The sequence below is a fragment of the Hippocampus zosterae genome, chromosome 6 (genome assembly GCF_025434085.1).
Source record: "Hippocampus zosterae strain Florida chromosome 6, ASM2543408v3, whole genome shotgun sequence".
Classification (NCBI taxonomy): Eukaryota; Metazoa; Chordata; class Actinopteri; order Syngnathiformes; family Syngnathidae; genus Hippocampus; species Hippocampus zosterae.
In genome coordinates this window covers 10,027,825-10,045,117 of record NC_067456.1, presented here as the reverse complement: position 1 = coordinate 10,045,117, position 17,293 = coordinate 10,027,825, and the positions used below count along the sequence as shown (strand labels likewise).

Sequence of the window (17,293 nt, the reverse complement as noted above, 5' to 3'; positions counted from 1 at the left end):
ACGTCAGAACACCTGATTGATTGTCAATGCTGTTTGCAGCCAAATTTGATCAATGTTTATCATTTCATGGCAGTTTGTATTTTAAGACCCTGCAAAAAAAAGAAGGAAAATGTCTTTCAATTTCAATTTGTAAACAAGAATGTTGTTTCCATTCAAATATGGAATGATTTTTTAAAATCAACAAGTAGATGAAATGATGCTTCAAAGTTATAAAAAAAACATTAATAATAATAATAAATAATCCAGCCTCCGTCCATCCATTTTCCGAGCCGCTTGATCCTCACTAGGGTCGCGGGGGGTGCTGGAGCCTATCCCAGCTGTCTTTGGGCAGTAGGCGGGCGACACCCTGAATCGGTTGCCAGCCAATCGCAGAGCACAAAGAGACGAACAACCATCCGCGCTCACATTCACACCTAGGGGCAATTTAGAGCGTTCAATCAGCCTGCAATGCATGTTTTTGCAATGTGGGAGGAAACCGGAGTACCCGGAGAAAAACCACGCAGGCCCGGGGAGAACATGTAAACTCCACACAGGGAGGCCGGAGCTGGAATTGAACCCGGTACCTCTGCACTGTGAAGTCGACGTGCTAACCACTGGACTACCGGGCCGCCCTTAATCCAGCCTATTAGAGAATATTTTAAACCAAAAAGCCAATCTGACAATCATAACCTCAATTTAGGAGGTGTGTGACACAGATGACCGACCAGTCATGCACAATGTGTTCACATGTACTCTGAACAAGTATGCCGTGTGTTCATATGTCTGCTTTTTACCTCGACAATCCAACCATGCAGTCCTGTGAATACCAGCGTGTTATATTCACGTTTTAGCAAACTGCCGTTTTGCCTTTACGACTTGAAAAAAATTTGGATTTGTTGACGCCGGTCCTGTCTTTAATAAGAACGCTCTTTGTTGAGCCGTACTTTACCATTCAGAGGTCTGTGTTCAGAGTAATCAGGCAATTATGACTTTAATACTCTGCGGTTCTTGCTGGAGTCGACAGGCTATTTTAGAGAGAGAACATGTAAAATATTTGTCACAGAAAATCTAGTGTTCAAGCCACATTTTCTGTTTGACAGCATTTCCCCCTGTTTCTTTGAAGTTACTTTTCAATTTTACAGTATGCTTATTGACTGTAATAGCCTCACACATGGGAACAGAGAGCCCAGGTTACAATGCACCTTTCAGTATTTTATTGAATGCCGAGATAGGAAAAGAAAATAAATAAATACATTTTTTTAAAAAACCTCAGTAAGCACACTGACACAGAAGCTGCTGTTTGCCACAGCTCATTTCCAGACACCCACATGCAAACTGGGCAACATCACACGACACCTCACAAGGCCCAGCCTCTTAAAGGTACATGCGTGTGCACTAAGTCAAATTATAAATGTAGGTCAGCACTTCTGATTGTGTGTGGGCCAGCAGAGAAGGGCTTCAAGACCCTGACTGCACGCCACTGGCAAATTGAAATCTCAAGAGGATCGAGCTAGCATCCTTGAGCAAGATGTAATATTGGACAGCAAGGTTCATGGCATGGAAACACACATTCAGAACCTTGAGAAAAATAAATTATATGCATTTTTTTTAAATCAATGACTGATTGTACATTACCCCCCCCCCCATAATCGATAAAATATAGAACAATAAAACAAACACGATGAGCATTCTCATGAAGCAGCTGCTGTTGGCTACAGCTCACATCCAGTCACTCACACGCAGACTTCCCGTCACAACAATTACTGTAATCTATCAATTTTATATTTATGCAATTCTCTGGGGGCCAGGGGGTTACACATTTACAGTGTATTTTTTATATGTTAACTTTATTTTAAGTGTGTGGGAGGGGTTAAACTGTAAAATAGTGCTTTTAAATGGTTCCTCTGAGTCATTGTTTTTAGTTAGTTTGGATGCGTCTGGAATGTGTCTGCCACAATAAACAGGGTGCTCACCGCATTTATGAGTGGAACAAGGTTTGCCTGTGCCACTCTCATCGTATATAACAGTACAAGGCCGCGCGCTTTTTAACTGCACATTCCCGGTTTTGATTCACTTCATCGCAACGTGCTTTGGAAAGGAAAACCACACAGCACCATTATCACAGACACACACACACGAGCACATACAAACAAATAGAAATCCAAAGACACAACTGTGGTTAAAAGATGAAAAAGAAATCACATGGCTTCAGTTAGTGGGAAAAGTATCACATCCAAAGTAATAATAACTCAACATGGGGACCCAAAGAGGCCCCGAGGGGCACTGGAATTAGAGTGGGCCAGTCATTCATCATCGGGTTCACATTGCCATTCGCCTGCGTGCTGCCAAATTTAGTCATTTGTTGGAGCGTTTGTAAATTTGGATCAGAACTGCATGTGTACTTTATCACACTGAGAGCTGTTTCGAACAGCATCCACTTCGGAAAAAAATTAACGTGACCCTCAAATACAGTGCACCCACAATTTGTCGCGAGTCACATTCAAGTCCCACCGGCAATTGCTGATACAGATATGGAACTTATTTTATAGTTTTAGCCCTTCCCCCGTTCAACACACATTTATAATTATGACATCACATTTTTGAAACACATTGCAAACATATTTGAGCGGGCAAAAATTGTACGGAAAATAATCGTGGTGTTTGCTTGCCTGCATGTGTCTTTAAGAGGCGGGACCTGCGAGTCTGCGTGTGAATGTCTGGACAGCAGCTCCTGCATGAGTGTGTTATGTTTTTTATTGTTCGCAGCACCCAATAAATGGCTGAAAAATCCATTTGACAGTGGCTCGCCTCTCACACACGCAAGGGCCTCACAGTTAACAGAATACTATAAAACCTTGTCCAAACAAAACCCCACAAAACAGTCTCTTGATAAAAAAAGGATATTATGTGGGTGCAAGCAATGAACCACGGTATCGCCTGGGGAACATTTTGGACGCTTCATTTTTAATCTCCCATCAGGATGAAAACAGGTACCAACTGTAATAACCACTGTTCCTAGAAACTGTTGTTCACACCTTGTTGTAAACCAAAACAGCAGCACAGAAACAGGAAACTTGTTTCTCAAAGTGTAAACATGTACCCTGCGCAATGATCTTCGAAAGATTACAGTTCTAGTAGAGTCCATATGCTCACATATGGATTAACCGGCTTCTGATGTCACTCACCAGGCCACGCCCCTTAGGGGGCCCATCCAGCATAGAAATACGACAGTTCATACAGTAAGGAGACTATAAAAATCTAGAATTTCTTCATATTCCCTTAATTATGTTTCTATGAAATATATATATATACATTATATATATATATACATATATATAGTTGTGGTTTTTCCCAAAAATGGTAGTAGTGTTTTGGGGGGCTTCTTACCCTGGAGATGGTGAGAGGCAGGTTGAAGTCTTTTCCGCCTTGTAGCCTAAAGCCCCAGGGGGCCGGGCCAGAGAGAGTGACGTTGTAGTTGGTGCTCATGGTTTCCTTGTGCTGGTTGTTGTTATGTTGGACGGAGGTGCTAAAGAAAAGCAGAGTTCCATATTGTTAAGAGGGGAGTAGGATTCTGACAAACTCCGCAAATTAGGAAAGAAAATCACACATGAACTTGTTTCTTTACAGATTGATACAAATAAGTACCCTCTCTTATTTATATGTAATTTTTTTTTTATCAAAATATTTTTTTTTAATTTGAAATTTAAATATCAAAACAAATGCTATACCTCCAGATAGTTGATGAAATGCAAACCTATAGAATAAAAATACATAAATAATTTTTCTAAGACATTAAATTCAAATGAAAAGATACTTTAAGTAAAAAGTTATATACTGTATATATATATATATATATATATATATATATATATACAGTATATATAAAATATGTTTTAACCGTTTAAAGAATGTGAATGAAATCATTTCAAAAGTAATATTTTGCCCACAATTAGTTACAATGCACATATAAAGTAAAAAAAATTACAAGAATAGTGCTTATTAACATTAGGGAAAAAACTAAGTGTATAAAAAACATTGAAATTGAATTACATTGTATTAAATAACAAGAAATAAATCAAAGAATAAGATATGTAAAATAAAATAAAATGTAAGTAAAAATAGTTACTGTATGTAATAACAAATATAATAAAAAACTAAGTAAATAAATGCTGAAATAAAAATACTAAGACTAAAAATAAAATTATAATTCCTTGCACTAAAACAAGCATTTATTATTTATTAATAAATTTCTGGGCGGCACGGTGGCCGACTGGTGAGCACATCCGCCTCATGGCGCAAAGCTCTTCCTGTGTGGAGTTTGCATGTTCACCCCTTGCCTGCATGGGTTTTCTCTGGGTACTCCAGCTTCTTCCCACTTTCCAAAAACATGCATGGCAGGCTGATTGAACATTTCCAAATTGTCCCTAGGTGTGAATGGTTGTTTGTCTCTGTGTGCCCTGCGATTGGCTGGCAACCAGTTCAGGGTGTACCCCGCCTACTGCCTGAAGACAACTGGGATAGGCTCCAGCACACCCACGACCCTTGTGAGGATACGTGGTTCAGAAAATTGATGCATGAATTGGATAATACATTTCTTTGGGGAAAAATGCAGATATATTGTTGAGAAGAAATATAAAAGTATCTTCCCTGCAAAAACAAAAAAACAAAAAAAAAGACGAAAACTATGAACACCATATCTCACAAGATTCACATATAAATCTAATTTAATTGTAGAACGGGACCTGGAATACATTTCAGAAATGCACGTTTTTATCATTCTAGCATAACTTCAAATGTCATCAATCAATAAAACTTTATTTATAAAGCACTTTTCATACATGGTTAAAAGCATTATTTATTTTACTATTAAAAATCACGCTACCTTTTTTATAAGTCCCCAGAGAGGGAAACAGCTCCTTTGCAGGCAGGTGGAGGCAGTATAATAATCCCCTGGCGTCCTTGGACTATCCCCTTCCCAGCAAACACACTGAATGTGTGTGAGGGAGCACTGGGGAGCAAATACTCTTATATATATGAGGAGGGGAGGAGAAAGGTGGAGGAGGGGAGAGAGGACGAGGAGTGAGGGAAGAGGGGGTGATGAGAGGTTAGGTTGGGAAGGACGAGTGGGGTGGGGGGGGTGAAGATGATATGACGGAAAAGTGTTTGGGAGTCCCACACACGAGGAAAATGACGAGGGGGCGCGAGGAGGGGAAAGAGAGGGGACAGTTTATCTCTCATCTGGATATTTTTGGTGTGGACTGAGACTACACTCTTTCAATAGAGACAAGAGTCCATCCACTCCAGACAGTCTCTTCATCCCCGGCCAATAATTGGCTTGATTTACTTCTTATTGAGTTATTGCAAGATCTGTCCCAAGACGGATGTTAACGTAATGCTGAAAAACAATACAAATCGCCATAGATGGGCTAATGAATTGCATTGGTGTTAATGTGTTATATAAGCACTGGATATTTGAAGATATTTGGTGAAACAACATTGAAGATATAAAATACAGAAGTACAAACAGACATAGATTATTTATCCCCTGGAAAGAACAAATTTATCAGTGGAGTTTACTCAGAAATTAGGTGTTGACGTAATCAGATGATTTTCACTTGCTCCCAATACAGTAAAAACCCCAGGCATAAATTCCAGACCCTCAATATGTGAAAATCTGTGATCCAGAAAACCATATTAAAAACAAACAAACAAAAACATTATTTTATGAAGACATTTCGACTTTTTAAAACGCACTTTGTTTGCGCCTGTTCTCACTTTCTCTCTGTGAAGGAATCATGGACACAAACCATACAACATCACTTTGAGGAAATAAAAGGACATGGACTCGCCAAATAAGAAGCAGAGCACAAGTGCTTCAAGATGTTTATTCGTCGGATCCAACCGAAGTGTACTGTTAAACTGTCACATTGAACGAAAGAGAGACTAAAGCAATGTCTTTTTTTTCTTTTAAATAACAAAGCTCATGTACACTGAAGGCACACAATCTTAAATTAAGACTTACTTAATACACTGTGAAAACCCAGAAAAGACACTGACTTCAAAGTCCACAATACAGGTTGGGTGCTAATGATAAACCACCATACAGCTAACGTTCACTATATTTACAGTGACAGATGGGACAAAACTTCATGCATTCAATGCCCCGCGGAGATATGCTTTCTAGGCTATAAACTCATTGTACTTTTTTTGTTATATTTGAGAGATTATCCATATTGTCTAAAGTGTTCACTGTGCCGATGGGTGTAAAAGATGGACCACGGGTAAATAATATCAAACCCAGGACAAGAGTGTGCCATATCGTGAAACCTCAGACCCTGTGGCTGTCCCTTTGTTCTATTCAACAATCTATTTCAGTCCCATATGCTCACCTCTCCAGATCCGCAAGCTTAATGACCAAAGCTTACCAGCCCCCCTCCCACACACACACACACACAATTACTTCACATTTCAGACAAGCCCCACCCCTTTGTGCCTTGATCATCTGCCCATTTAAATTACATTTCATGCATCATCCGTGCGAATAAAAAAGGGGATACCCGCCTTCTATTCAGCCACCTGGTCTCTCTCTCACACACACAAACACACACACGCACATGCACACTTTGGTTACATTAAGTGTGCATAAGTTTGAATGTTTTGAAGGGTTTTTTAATGGTCCCTCCCCATTTATTGGTAAATGGGAGTCACGTTTGACTTATTGAGAGAAACGAATCATTTGATCGACTTCAACGTGCACTCGAATGTCTATCAATCCTTCAGCATAAGGAAGGTCTCAAGGGGGAGTAAAATGCAAGCATCTCGAGGCCCCCACCGCTCCCATCCCTCACGCCAAATTAAATCAAAATTAAATTAAATGGGAAAAACATAGTATATTTACTTCTTACTTGCTGTCGCTACTGTTGTAGATTTTGCAGGTATGAGTGCTTTACTTTGTAGTTTTTTTTTCTGACGTCCCCTCCCCCTACATTTGATCTGTCATTTCTTGCTTTGTCAAAACACTCTTGTTTGCTTTCATTTGTTTGTTTGGATTTTTTTTTTAACATCAAATGGCCATCTTGAAGCAAAATGGCTTCTTGTGTCTTTTCAGGCAAGACTTGTGTGACATTTTTCAAGGGTCAATTTATGCATGGTCTGGTTGCCAAATGTCATTTTGCTGACTGAAACTCAACTCAAGATGTGACCTTGAGGAGCTAAGTGTTTAAAATTAAACGTCATTTTCTTTGTTGTGAATTTCAAAGTTCGCCAGCAGAGGTATGTGAGCGCCCTCTGGTGGTAGACAAATTGATTGTTCTGAAACATTTTTTGTATTGTTGTAAACTTGCTGTCAACTGAAAATGACATCACGGTTGCTCTGGGCTCAGGTAATAACCAACCACGGTTGTTTCCTGCGCTATGAGCAACCGTGATGTCATTCTCAGCCACAAGGAAGCAATCATTTCGCGATCATCAGTGGTGGGGCATTTCGCATTAGGCGTCGTCATGAAGTCGATGACGACGTCAACCTTTGTGAGGATGAGCGGATCAGAAATTGGATGGCTGGATCATATCAAAATGTATTTAACTGGTTTCATTTTATTTTCAAACATGTTTGATATCTTGAAATATTTAGTTTTTCTACATTTTAATTTCAGATTTTAAATACAAATCTTCAATATTTTGTCACATTCAACTACTCAATAAAAATAATAAAACAAAACATTCAGAGAAATAATTATTTCCAGGCTCTGAGTGTCACCATAGTGGGCTACATTTAATGACTGTACAACACACAGTTCTTAAAATTCACAAACAAGTCAAACTGTTTATATAAGAGAGTGAACAGGAATATACTTTATAAAACAGCAGAAAATGAGATTTGTCAACTTTTAAAGTAACATGAAGACTGTAGTTCCTTAGATGTCCTGAATGAGCGGAACAGTTTGAAGGGGAAGTTACAAGTTACAATTGTTTGAATCATTTGAGAAATATAGAAGGAGCAGGTCAACATATGTCTGTATTAATTTATGAACGATAATAACACAAAATGTGGACAGTTCGGGAATGTAAAAACAGTGTCCGAAGGTGTCCTGAGTGAGCCAGAGTAAAGGGCTTAAAATGAAGGACGTTTTCTTTTGAACGTCTCAATTGAATGGGCCTTTTTTGAGGCGGAAATGTCAAAAATATTACCAAGAATGTACTGAATACTGTGAAGATTTGGGAATTAGAAGGGGTGACAAACGCGAAGGACAAAAAGTAGGTGAAATAATCCAAACAAGGAACTGCACGTCGTGAAAGAAACAGCGGTGAAAAGCAGTGGGCAGGCGTACCTCATGTAGCGGCCCGTCTACCGACAATCTTCGTCCTGCTCACTCAACAGCCGGACAACCATTTTGTCTTTGAGCATCTCGTTCTCCCTGTAGATGTACATAGTGTCGCCTCTCACCTCGGCTTCCTCTTTCTCCTCGGTGGCCAATAACTCTGCGATGGACGCCACGCATTGGTCGTGCTCCTGCAGGGAGGTCGGATAATGCTGCGACGCACTCTCAATGCGTGTCGAGCGGCGCACAGGCGTGAAGAAGCGCACCTCGTTGCCGTTCACACGTATCGGCTCCCGCTGCTGGCTGGACGGGGCACTACAAGAAAAGAGGCGAGGGAAAGTTACGCCGCAGTTTGTGATTGGATTGAGGAGGCTTGGGCTAACATGTCTGCTTGGACTGATGTTTGAGCTTTTTGCTATTGCTTGTGGTTATATACTGTACAGAAATATGTCATTATGTGCACTATGTTTGCAAACACTTGGAAACCTTCGCCGCTCTGTGGAATATGAGCTCTAGATGAAAAACATTGTTGCAGTCTGAAATTTTAGAAGCAATATGCCGCCATTTAGGAACAGGATAGAGCCTCGCAATTGATACGTGAGCGTGTTTTTTTAAAGCTTCCCGGCCCCCGTTTTTCTTTTTTTTTTTCTTTCATTCCCACCCCAGAACGTCATTGGAAGCTCTACTTAGCCCACACGGTCTACGGGTGGTCACCAGAAAAGTTTAATCAGAGAAAGCTTTGTGTACTCTAAAATCTTTTGATGCTGATCTCAAAAATGTTGCGCAATTGGGATTCTACCATGCGGTTTCTGATGCACTGGAGCTGCAAAAAGTGACCCACGATATTGCACGGGAACTAATATTACTGCAGGGGTGTAGCACCTCTGGTCAATTTCATCCAACTATCCATCCCCCTCTGCAGATGAGCTATAGTAGTGGTACGCACCCGGGAGTGGCTGTGATCTTGTATTTGACAGTGGACGAGGGTCCCCTCTCCCCGTAGATGAGAACCCGGACAGGGGGCGTCACTATTGTGTCCTCGCCCTTGCAATTCTCAGTTTGATCGCCTTTGCTCGGAGTGCAGTGCGCCTCCATCTGGTCTCCCACATGGGCTGCGGGAAAAACATAAACGGCGAACAGAATGAGGTCAAAGTGCAGCAAAGTGAAGATTGTGGAGTACAATACCGCAGCACTCGGCGCAACAGCACGGCATCGTGGAAAGCTACTGTCAGCGCACTCTTAAACATCGACTACCTTGAGTCTCCTCCTTCTTCTTCAGGATGTCAAACACCACCGTGCGCAGCTCGTCGACAGGCTACAGTAGATGAATGGAGACTTTTTTTTTTTAGCATTACACACAAACACACACACACTCAAATGAGCTGAGAGGTAGCTCTCACCTCCAACACGACACGCACAGCCTCCTCAAACATGGGTAGGACATCCAGGTCACCCTCTTGCTCCATCAGGCGGGCCTTACAGATCCAAAATTTGGCAAACTTCTGGGACACTGGCGGCAGCCGGGAGAGGACCTCCTTCACCTGCGACACTAAACAACCCTGTTGGGGTGCAAGACAGTAGCACGGCGTTGACATTTCATCAAGATCTGTAACTAAAATCTTCCTGAAATGGCTGCTTCGAAACAAAATGGCAGACTAGCAGATGCCTTCGAGGGTAATTTTTTTTTCTTCTCTTCACCGGGTGCTAACCTGCTAATGTTTGGTCCAAATGGCGGCTTCAGACCAAAAATGAGCAAAATGACTTCCAGTATATTGTCAGACATAATTTCGTGATACACATGCATACCAAATTTCATTTTGCTGGTTCTGATATTATGGCATTAGTTCTGAAATTATGGGATAGGAAATTATTCGAGTTTGTGTTTTACAGCAAGTCATCAATCTTCGCTGATAAACCGCTATAATTTTCACATGTTTTCGTCAAAAATAAACAAATGTCGATGACTAGTCTAAACCCATTATCATTATTATTGTTAACAAATTCTTCCCCTAGACCTGGAGGTGGCCGGAGATCGACGATTGGCCACCATATACAGTAGCTCCAACCCTGCTGGAAAGTCACCAAAATAAACCCAAAATGAACACTTTGAACCAAAATAGCTGACTTTTCAGGTACAGTACTCAAATTTTGTGGGTCCACTCATGATGGACACACAGTAGAAATTTTATGTAGCTGAGAGAAACTGTCTTTGAGGGCTGAATTTTCTAAATCTCTTGGTAAAAGTAGTTTATCTTTGGCGACTCGAGAAGGCCTGTTTTAAATCAAAATGTTTGACTTTCTGTGTCCTTTCAGGGAAGGGCTCTTGAGACTTTTATGGGTCCACTCACAACGGACAACAAGTCAAGCTTATTTATTTGGCCAAAGATTAAACACAATGAATAGAGACAATACATCTGATGACCACATGTACCTCGGTGAGCAGCTTAATGCAGTCAGACAGTGACCTGTCCACGTCGCGGATGAACAAGCCAGCGTCGTCTTGTGCCTTCTGGAAGGGTCGCAGTGCGACGGTGCGTTGAACCGGAGGCTTCAACTGCATGGGAGGACGTTTGTAGGAAATTCCTTTGGCTTCCCGCCATTCCTGTAGTTTTTTCCTAAATACACATCATACCACATAACAGTTTTTTTTTTTTTATTATACACAAAGCCTAATGGAATGGAAGAAGATTCCTTTTCAGAGGCACGTTGCATTAAGACCGTAATACGACAATATTTTTGCGCATATATAACACACTGTCTGACGGTAAAATCGTCTCGAGCCAATTTGGCAGTAAACTTCACCTGTACTTACATTCTCTCCGCCTGCTCAGCAGCCATCGTCTTTCCCACAGTTTGAGACTTGGTCGCTTTGGCCTCCAATCTGGGTTGAGTGACAACAGTGACAGTGGTCCGCGGTGCCCTCTGCTTCTCCGCAGGGGCACTCGTTCCTTTCGTTGTCATGTTGGCCGTCCTTGGTTTGGCTGCCGTGGGTTTCCTGCTCGCCGCCACTGCTGTCGTTTGCGACGTACGTGCGTCTACTACGGATTTCTGTCTCGTCGGCCGTCCTTTAGGTTGAGAGGTGCGCTTCGTTGGCTGTTTGGCCACTTTCTCGGGTAGCTTAGTGGAAGGTAACGCGTGTGACGAGGCTGTCAGGGTTGATTTGGGTGCGATTTTACAAAGAGGATTTTTTGGGGGGATGGATTTGAGCTCTCGAGTGACAGTCGGTCTCTGGTAAAGTGGGATTTTCTTCACCGGCGCTTTGGAGGAAGGGACGGGAAATCTTGAAGGAACAACTCCGGCATTTGCCGCCGGGAGGGGCCTAGTGACCTTCGGTTGGATCATGGCAGGGGTGAGCCCCGTCCTTGTATTGACGATGGGCTTTAGACTCAAACGGGCTGTATAAGTCTTTGCTGGATAAGAAGTGGTGGCATTTGAGGGTGGCCTAAAAGTCCCGTTTGAGTTCTTTGCCACTGAAAAGTTCGAAGGTGCTTTTCCTGTGGGCTGTATCCTGACGGCTGGTGTTTTTTTGGGAAGACTGGTCACATTCAGAGCAGGAACAGTGTATTTTCCTGTGAGCGTTGGCTTTTTACAGAGTGTCGACTGTGTCGGCAGACTGCGTTCAGTCCGTACGTTCTCTTTGTTCTCAATGAGAAATGTCTTTCTGGGGGGCTTCCGGTTATCGAGAGGAGCCAAGGGTTTGCCTTTTTTGGATTCATGACGGAAACTAGTGACCGGAGTTTTATTTTCTTTGCCCCTGATGAGCTGCAAGACACAAAGTATTCTTTTAATTGAATGCCTCTGTCTGGATTTACAGTGTTGACACAATGACACTTTTTTGCTCTTAAGGGATAATACAAGACTTGTATGATTGTATTATCTTGTACTTGACTAGAATAATTTAGTGAATAAAAAGAAAATAAATATACCATAATTAATTAACAATACAAATAGTGCAATATAATTAATCACAATTAATCACTGGAGCCTCACAGCGGAGCCACGCCATGTCTGTAAATGGCGTCTGTGGTTTTATTGTTCACGTTTTGATTGTAAAGTGTCCTTGAGTGTTTTGAAAGGCGCTTATAAATGAAATGTATTATTATTATCAAACATATTGTACATCGCAAACATGTATCTAAACCAACAACATAACTTTGCCTTTAAGCCTGCCACCCTAAATCGAAACCTGATGGGAAGCACCTTTCACACAGACCTGTAGTGCAGACTCAAGCTTCTTATCTGTACACCCATTGACATTTTGCCTGTGGAGAAAAATGCATTCAACAACAGCAGTTAGAGAGTGCAGACCTCAGTCAAAGATATATACAGTATGTATCCACACTTGTCTTCCCACATATGAAAACAGTTCATATTGAGCTAATCTACCACAAACGTAAAAAGATCACATCTTACTTGGCGTTTTGTTTATTCATCAAGTATTCCATCCATTTCTCCTTGCGTAGTTCTGTGATGAAAACAAATGTCAATGACATCCTAAACTACTTTGAGGTGGGTTTCCTGGTTTAACAGTGAGATGAAAACACTTCTCATCAGTTCTCTGTTACAGTGGAAAGACCTGAGGCAAAACTGGGCTATTGTATATATTACCGGTACTTACAAGAGACCAACGTGCAACACTTTAATCTTGTGCTTCAAATAAATTCTCTTTAATTCCTCAAAAATGATGCTCTTGTGTTGTTCTTATTTACTTTATCGTTTATATTCTTGGTTTATTTATTAAGGTTTCGTTACCTTATGAATACGAGTCCAGGGTGTATGTTTATGAATCTAGCTGCTGTGACAAATGAATCAATGGCTCTCTTTAAAGTAAATATCCATTCAAAAGGATAGTAAAATTGAGGACATAAATTTAATATCGGAAATGAATAAAACGTCGGTAGCAAAAAATAAATAAATGAAAGAAAACAGCGACAGTAGTTTCTTCGTCTCCTGCGACGTCATCATTAGCATTAGCAGCTAGACTAAATTACAACGTCATTGAACCAAACATGATTTCCAGACCTTTTCTGCTCTTGACGGTGGCAGGATCATCTTCGTCCATATTTCTTAAACTACTGGTAGTACTTCAACCACGGTTTGGATCGAAGATTAAACGCCTTTCTGGCACATATATCCAAAAAGTAAGAGCTGTTCGCTGCAAAACTCACGACGCAATGCACAGACGTTAAACGTTTTTGAACGGACCGCGTCACCTCGCCCTGCTCTTCTCTGATTGGACAACTTTGAATTTGCCCAACGCCTGCTCATCGGCGGAAAATTGTAAACACAAACAATCAAATGTCGTTTTTACGATGAAAAAACGTTATTTTATTTATTTATTATTTAAAATAACATTATGTCGGAGCTTATACAAGTTATACCAGTTATAATGAAAAGTGTAAAAATATAACAATAACGAATTAAAATGTTGCTTTGAGGGAGGTGGGGAGTTGGACTTTTCCGACCTCCGACCAGGAAAAGTGCGCTGGATCATCCCTTAGAACTGAGCTGTCCGAGTTCCCGAAGTCTGAAAAAATGACTCCAACCAGATGCATGACATAATAATATGGGCGATACCTGTCACCAAGATTTATTAAGCGATTGACTCTCGATGGGCGTGAAATCCGCACTCCAGGACAAGAGGTGGCGGTAGTGCAATTTATATACTACATTCCAGCCTGTAATAAATATAAAATGAAAACAAGAGAGTTGCATTGTCAACTCGAGTAGGACAAACATTAAATAACGTTTGATGATTTGTTGTGGGGGACAATTGCTGTTGCCAATTTTATTTTCAAGACGATGGCGTCGTATGACAACCAAATTTTTCGAGCACAGATGGACAACGAACGACACCGGCGTCAACTGGATGCTGCTAAAACAGTGCGACACGTCCAAGGTCTGCACAGATGCTCCCCTATAATTTAACACATTTACCTCATCTGTTAGGCTCCTCAGAATAAAACCCGTCTTCCATCAGCTTTAATGATGTCTCTACCATCAAATGCATTTGGTCTACGGGTATATTTAAATGTGGGCGGCTCGGGGTGAGTTGTTGACTATTCACGATCACTCGAGGAATTACTATTACTAAAGAAAAGATGATTATTTAAATTTTTAATATAGGCAACATTACCGTCGACAATCATGTCTACCTGTTCTTACTAGCTGACTTGGTGGCTCCAAAAACATCTGCCCATTTTGGGAAACTTCTAAAAAAGGCAGAGACATTGTTTTTGTGTTTGTTCCCAAGACCCTTTAATCAGCAATTACATTTAGTACAACAATTTTTTAAAAACTGTTTTTCAGTTCATGTTCACTGTCCATTTATTATTCATGGCTAATGGAAACAAAACAACTTGTCTCTGCCAGCATGACTTCAAGTTACAGTCTTTGTTTGAGAAGCACCACTTGAGCTCGACTATGTTTATGTTATTTATGTCCCGCAGACATCCAGCAGCTGAGTGGCTGTCAGGATGATCTCTCCCCTCAGTCTCAGTGGGCAAGCTCCCATTTGGAACGGGACAGTTCACAGCCCCCCCACATCAAGGAAGAAGAAGGTGAGGAGGCTGATGTCAGGACGTTGCCACTAACTGGTGTCTCTGTGAAGAGTGAAGACCAAGAGGAAGAAGAAGAGGATCCATATTCCATCCATATGAAAAAGGAAGACGAAGATCCAGAGCACTTCCACGTTGAGGGAGAGGAGCTGATGGATGTCAGCAAGTTGCCAGTGATTGTTGTCTCTGTGAAGAGTGACAATGATGAAGGCGAACCACCCGAATGGTCACAGCTTCGTCATCGCAGTCCAAGTGCAGACCACTGTGGACGACCACCGCCAGCTAACCTCTTATCTCCGCTGTCAGACAGCGACGACATTGAAGAACCTTTGAGGGGCGACGCTGACGGCGAAGCGGACGACAAGGAGTCAAAATGTGCAGAAAAGGAGACAGCTCCCAACAAGAACACTTATCACAAACGCAGGAGATGGTATGCACATGAAAAACATTTGAGCTGCTCGATTTGCGGTAAAATATTTTCTCAAAATAGACCCATGCTAAGACACATGAGAACACACACAGTAGAAAAACCCTTTAGTTGCTCAACTTGTGGTAAGGCATTCTCTCTCAAGGAATATATGACATCCCATATGAAAAAACACACGGGTGAAATCCCCTTTCGTTGCACATTTTGCGGTAAAACATTCTCTCAGCAGAAAACTTTGCAATCCCACACGAGGACGCACACTGGAGAGAAACCCTTTTGTTGTTCATTGTGTGGTAAAAGATTTGCTCTTAAGCTAAACTTAGTCAAACACATGAGGACACACACGGGCGAAAAATCCTTTCTTTGCTCAACATGTGGTAAAACCTTCTCCGAAAGGCATCGTCTGGTAGCACACTTGAGAACGCACACGGGAGAAAAACCCTTCAGTTGCTCAACCTGCGGTAAGACCTTCTCTCAAAGGCATCATATGGTGTCACACATGAAAACACACACTGGGGAGAAACCTTTCCGTTGCGCAGTTTGCGGCACGGCATTCTCTCGGAAAGTCAATCTGGATATACACATGAGAACACACACGGGGGAAAAACCTTTTCGTTGTTTAACCTGTGGTAAAACTTTCTCTGTCAAAGCAACTATGGTCAAACACCTGAGAACGCACACAGGAGAAAAACCCTTTAGTTGCTCTGAGTGTGGAAAAAGATTCACTCAAAAGGTAAACATGGTAATACACATGCGATCGCACACAGGAGAGCAACCATTCAGTTGATCCATGTATGGCACGGTCGACGTTCAGAGGACCAGGTTCATTGCACACGGGCAAAAATGCAACAGAGGGAAAAAATGTTCAATTTTCATGTATGAACAACATCATCAATGTCAAGGCCAGTTTCTCTTACTGATCTTCCAACAGTAGCCGACCACTGATCATTACTTTCCCATTTCCCCCCTGGAAGTACAATGATCAATTCAGGTGCACTGTTTTTCATTATTTTCAGCCGAGTTACAACCTTCTGTTACGAGCCGCCGTACGGTAGTCTGTCCCTCAGGGGTCGGTCTTGGGGCCCATCCATTTTTGCATTCTTCATGCTTCACCTCAGAGACGACCTCAGCAAATTTGAAGCCATCTCATACTACTTGTATGCAGATGACCTCCGGATTTGCGTTTCTATTTGAGGTGAGAACTGCCTTTTCTGTAGAGATTCTCAAAAAGTAGTTGAAGCGAATTCCTTTAGCAGGCATTATGGATAATAAAATTAGCAGAGAAGGGGGGGGGGGCAGAATGTTAACCGATAGCGCTTCAAGTGTTGGTCGTGTCTTCATTGAACTGTCTAGTGCAGGGGTGTCAAACGCAAAGCACACTTGAAGTCACAAGCCGAACAGGACAAACATTTATTAAATCAACTTTAAAAAAAATAAAAGTAGAAGTTCAAACTAAAAAACCCTTTTAACTTTGGAGCACTTTGATCTGTGATATTTCGTCTTTGATTTTCATGATGGCCTGCAGACTTGCTCTTGTGTTTAATTTATTTTTAGATTAAATTCTAAGCTGTGTGTTGAAGGCCTTGCAGAAAGATAACCTGTCTTGATGCACGCATGGTACACATTCCAAATGAGACTCCAATGCAGACTGCCTTATTTCTTGTGGGGGTTTTTGTGTGTTAAAACGAAAGAAAAATGTTCTTAACATAACTATATTTCTTTTGGGTTCATGACGGGGGTCATGTTTTCATTTGCACAACTACGTATTTCAATGTATATCGAGAATGGAAATGTATTATTTGAGGTTTTATATTTGTTGTTTTGGATGACAATTACAATTTGTTTTGACTGTTATCCTCACGACATTAAATTGACTCAGAGAAAAATAATTATGGCCCCTTTAGAATTACATTTGAGTCTCCTGATGGAAATCATTTCAGGCCAATAGATGTCAGCAGTGTAATCATACCATTTGGAGATCGCCGAAAGAAGACGACAGCGAAGAAGAAAAA

General features: G+C 41.3%; 3 protein-coding genes across 9 annotated transcripts in view; 1 reads left to right on the top strand and 2 right to left on the bottom strand.

Moving 5' to 3' along the window:
* Positions 1-5,019, bottom strand: part of pdlim5a (PDZ and LIM domain 5a) — a 39,253-nt gene extending 34,234 nt beyond the window's left edge. For 6 of the 7 annotated variants that reach the window (XM_052068633.1, XM_052068635.1, XM_052068636.1 and 3 more), the window contains exons 1-2: positions 4,862-5,019; positions 3,367-3,505 (exon numbers count right to left, since the gene is read on the bottom strand). In XM_052068633.1, coding sequence (XP_051924593.1) covers positions 3,367-3,465 — 99 coding nt within the window. In that variant the 5' untranslated portion in view covers positions 3,466-3,505; positions 4,862-5,019. Of the gene's footprint in view, positions 1-3,366; positions 3,506-3,707; positions 3,734-4,861 lie in introns of all 7 variants that reach the window. The other variant, XM_052068634.1, reaches the window with a different exon arrangement.
* Positions 5,020-8,154: 3,135 nt separating this feature from the next.
* ckap2l (cytoskeleton associated protein 2-like) lies at positions 8,155-13,527 on the bottom strand. Its single transcript, XM_052068604.1, has 9 exons — positions 13,320-13,527; positions 12,711-12,762; positions 12,511-12,559; positions 11,110-12,059; positions 10,729-10,912; positions 9,698-9,856; positions 9,552-9,612; positions 9,244-9,409; positions 8,155-8,612 (listed from the first exon to the last, which is right to left on the bottom strand). Exons 1-9 carry the CDS (start codon positions 13,357-13,359, stop codon positions 8,324-8,326), a joined length of 1,950 nt encoding a protein of 649 aa, XP_051924564.1. The 5' UTR covers positions 13,360-13,527; the 3' UTR covers positions 8,155-8,323.
* Positions 13,528-13,960: 433 nt separating this feature from the next.
* LOC127602469 (zinc finger protein OZF-like) lies at positions 13,961-16,703 on the top strand. Its single transcript, XM_052068603.1, has 2 exons — positions 13,961-14,196; positions 14,747-16,703. The coding sequence occupies exons 1-2, from the start codon at positions 14,100-14,102 to the stop codon at positions 16,066-16,068; spliced, it is 1,419 nt and encodes a 472-aa protein (XP_051924563.1). The 5' UTR covers positions 13,961-14,099; the 3' UTR covers positions 16,069-16,703.
* The last annotated feature ends 590 nt before the right edge of the window (positions 16,704-17,293 follow it).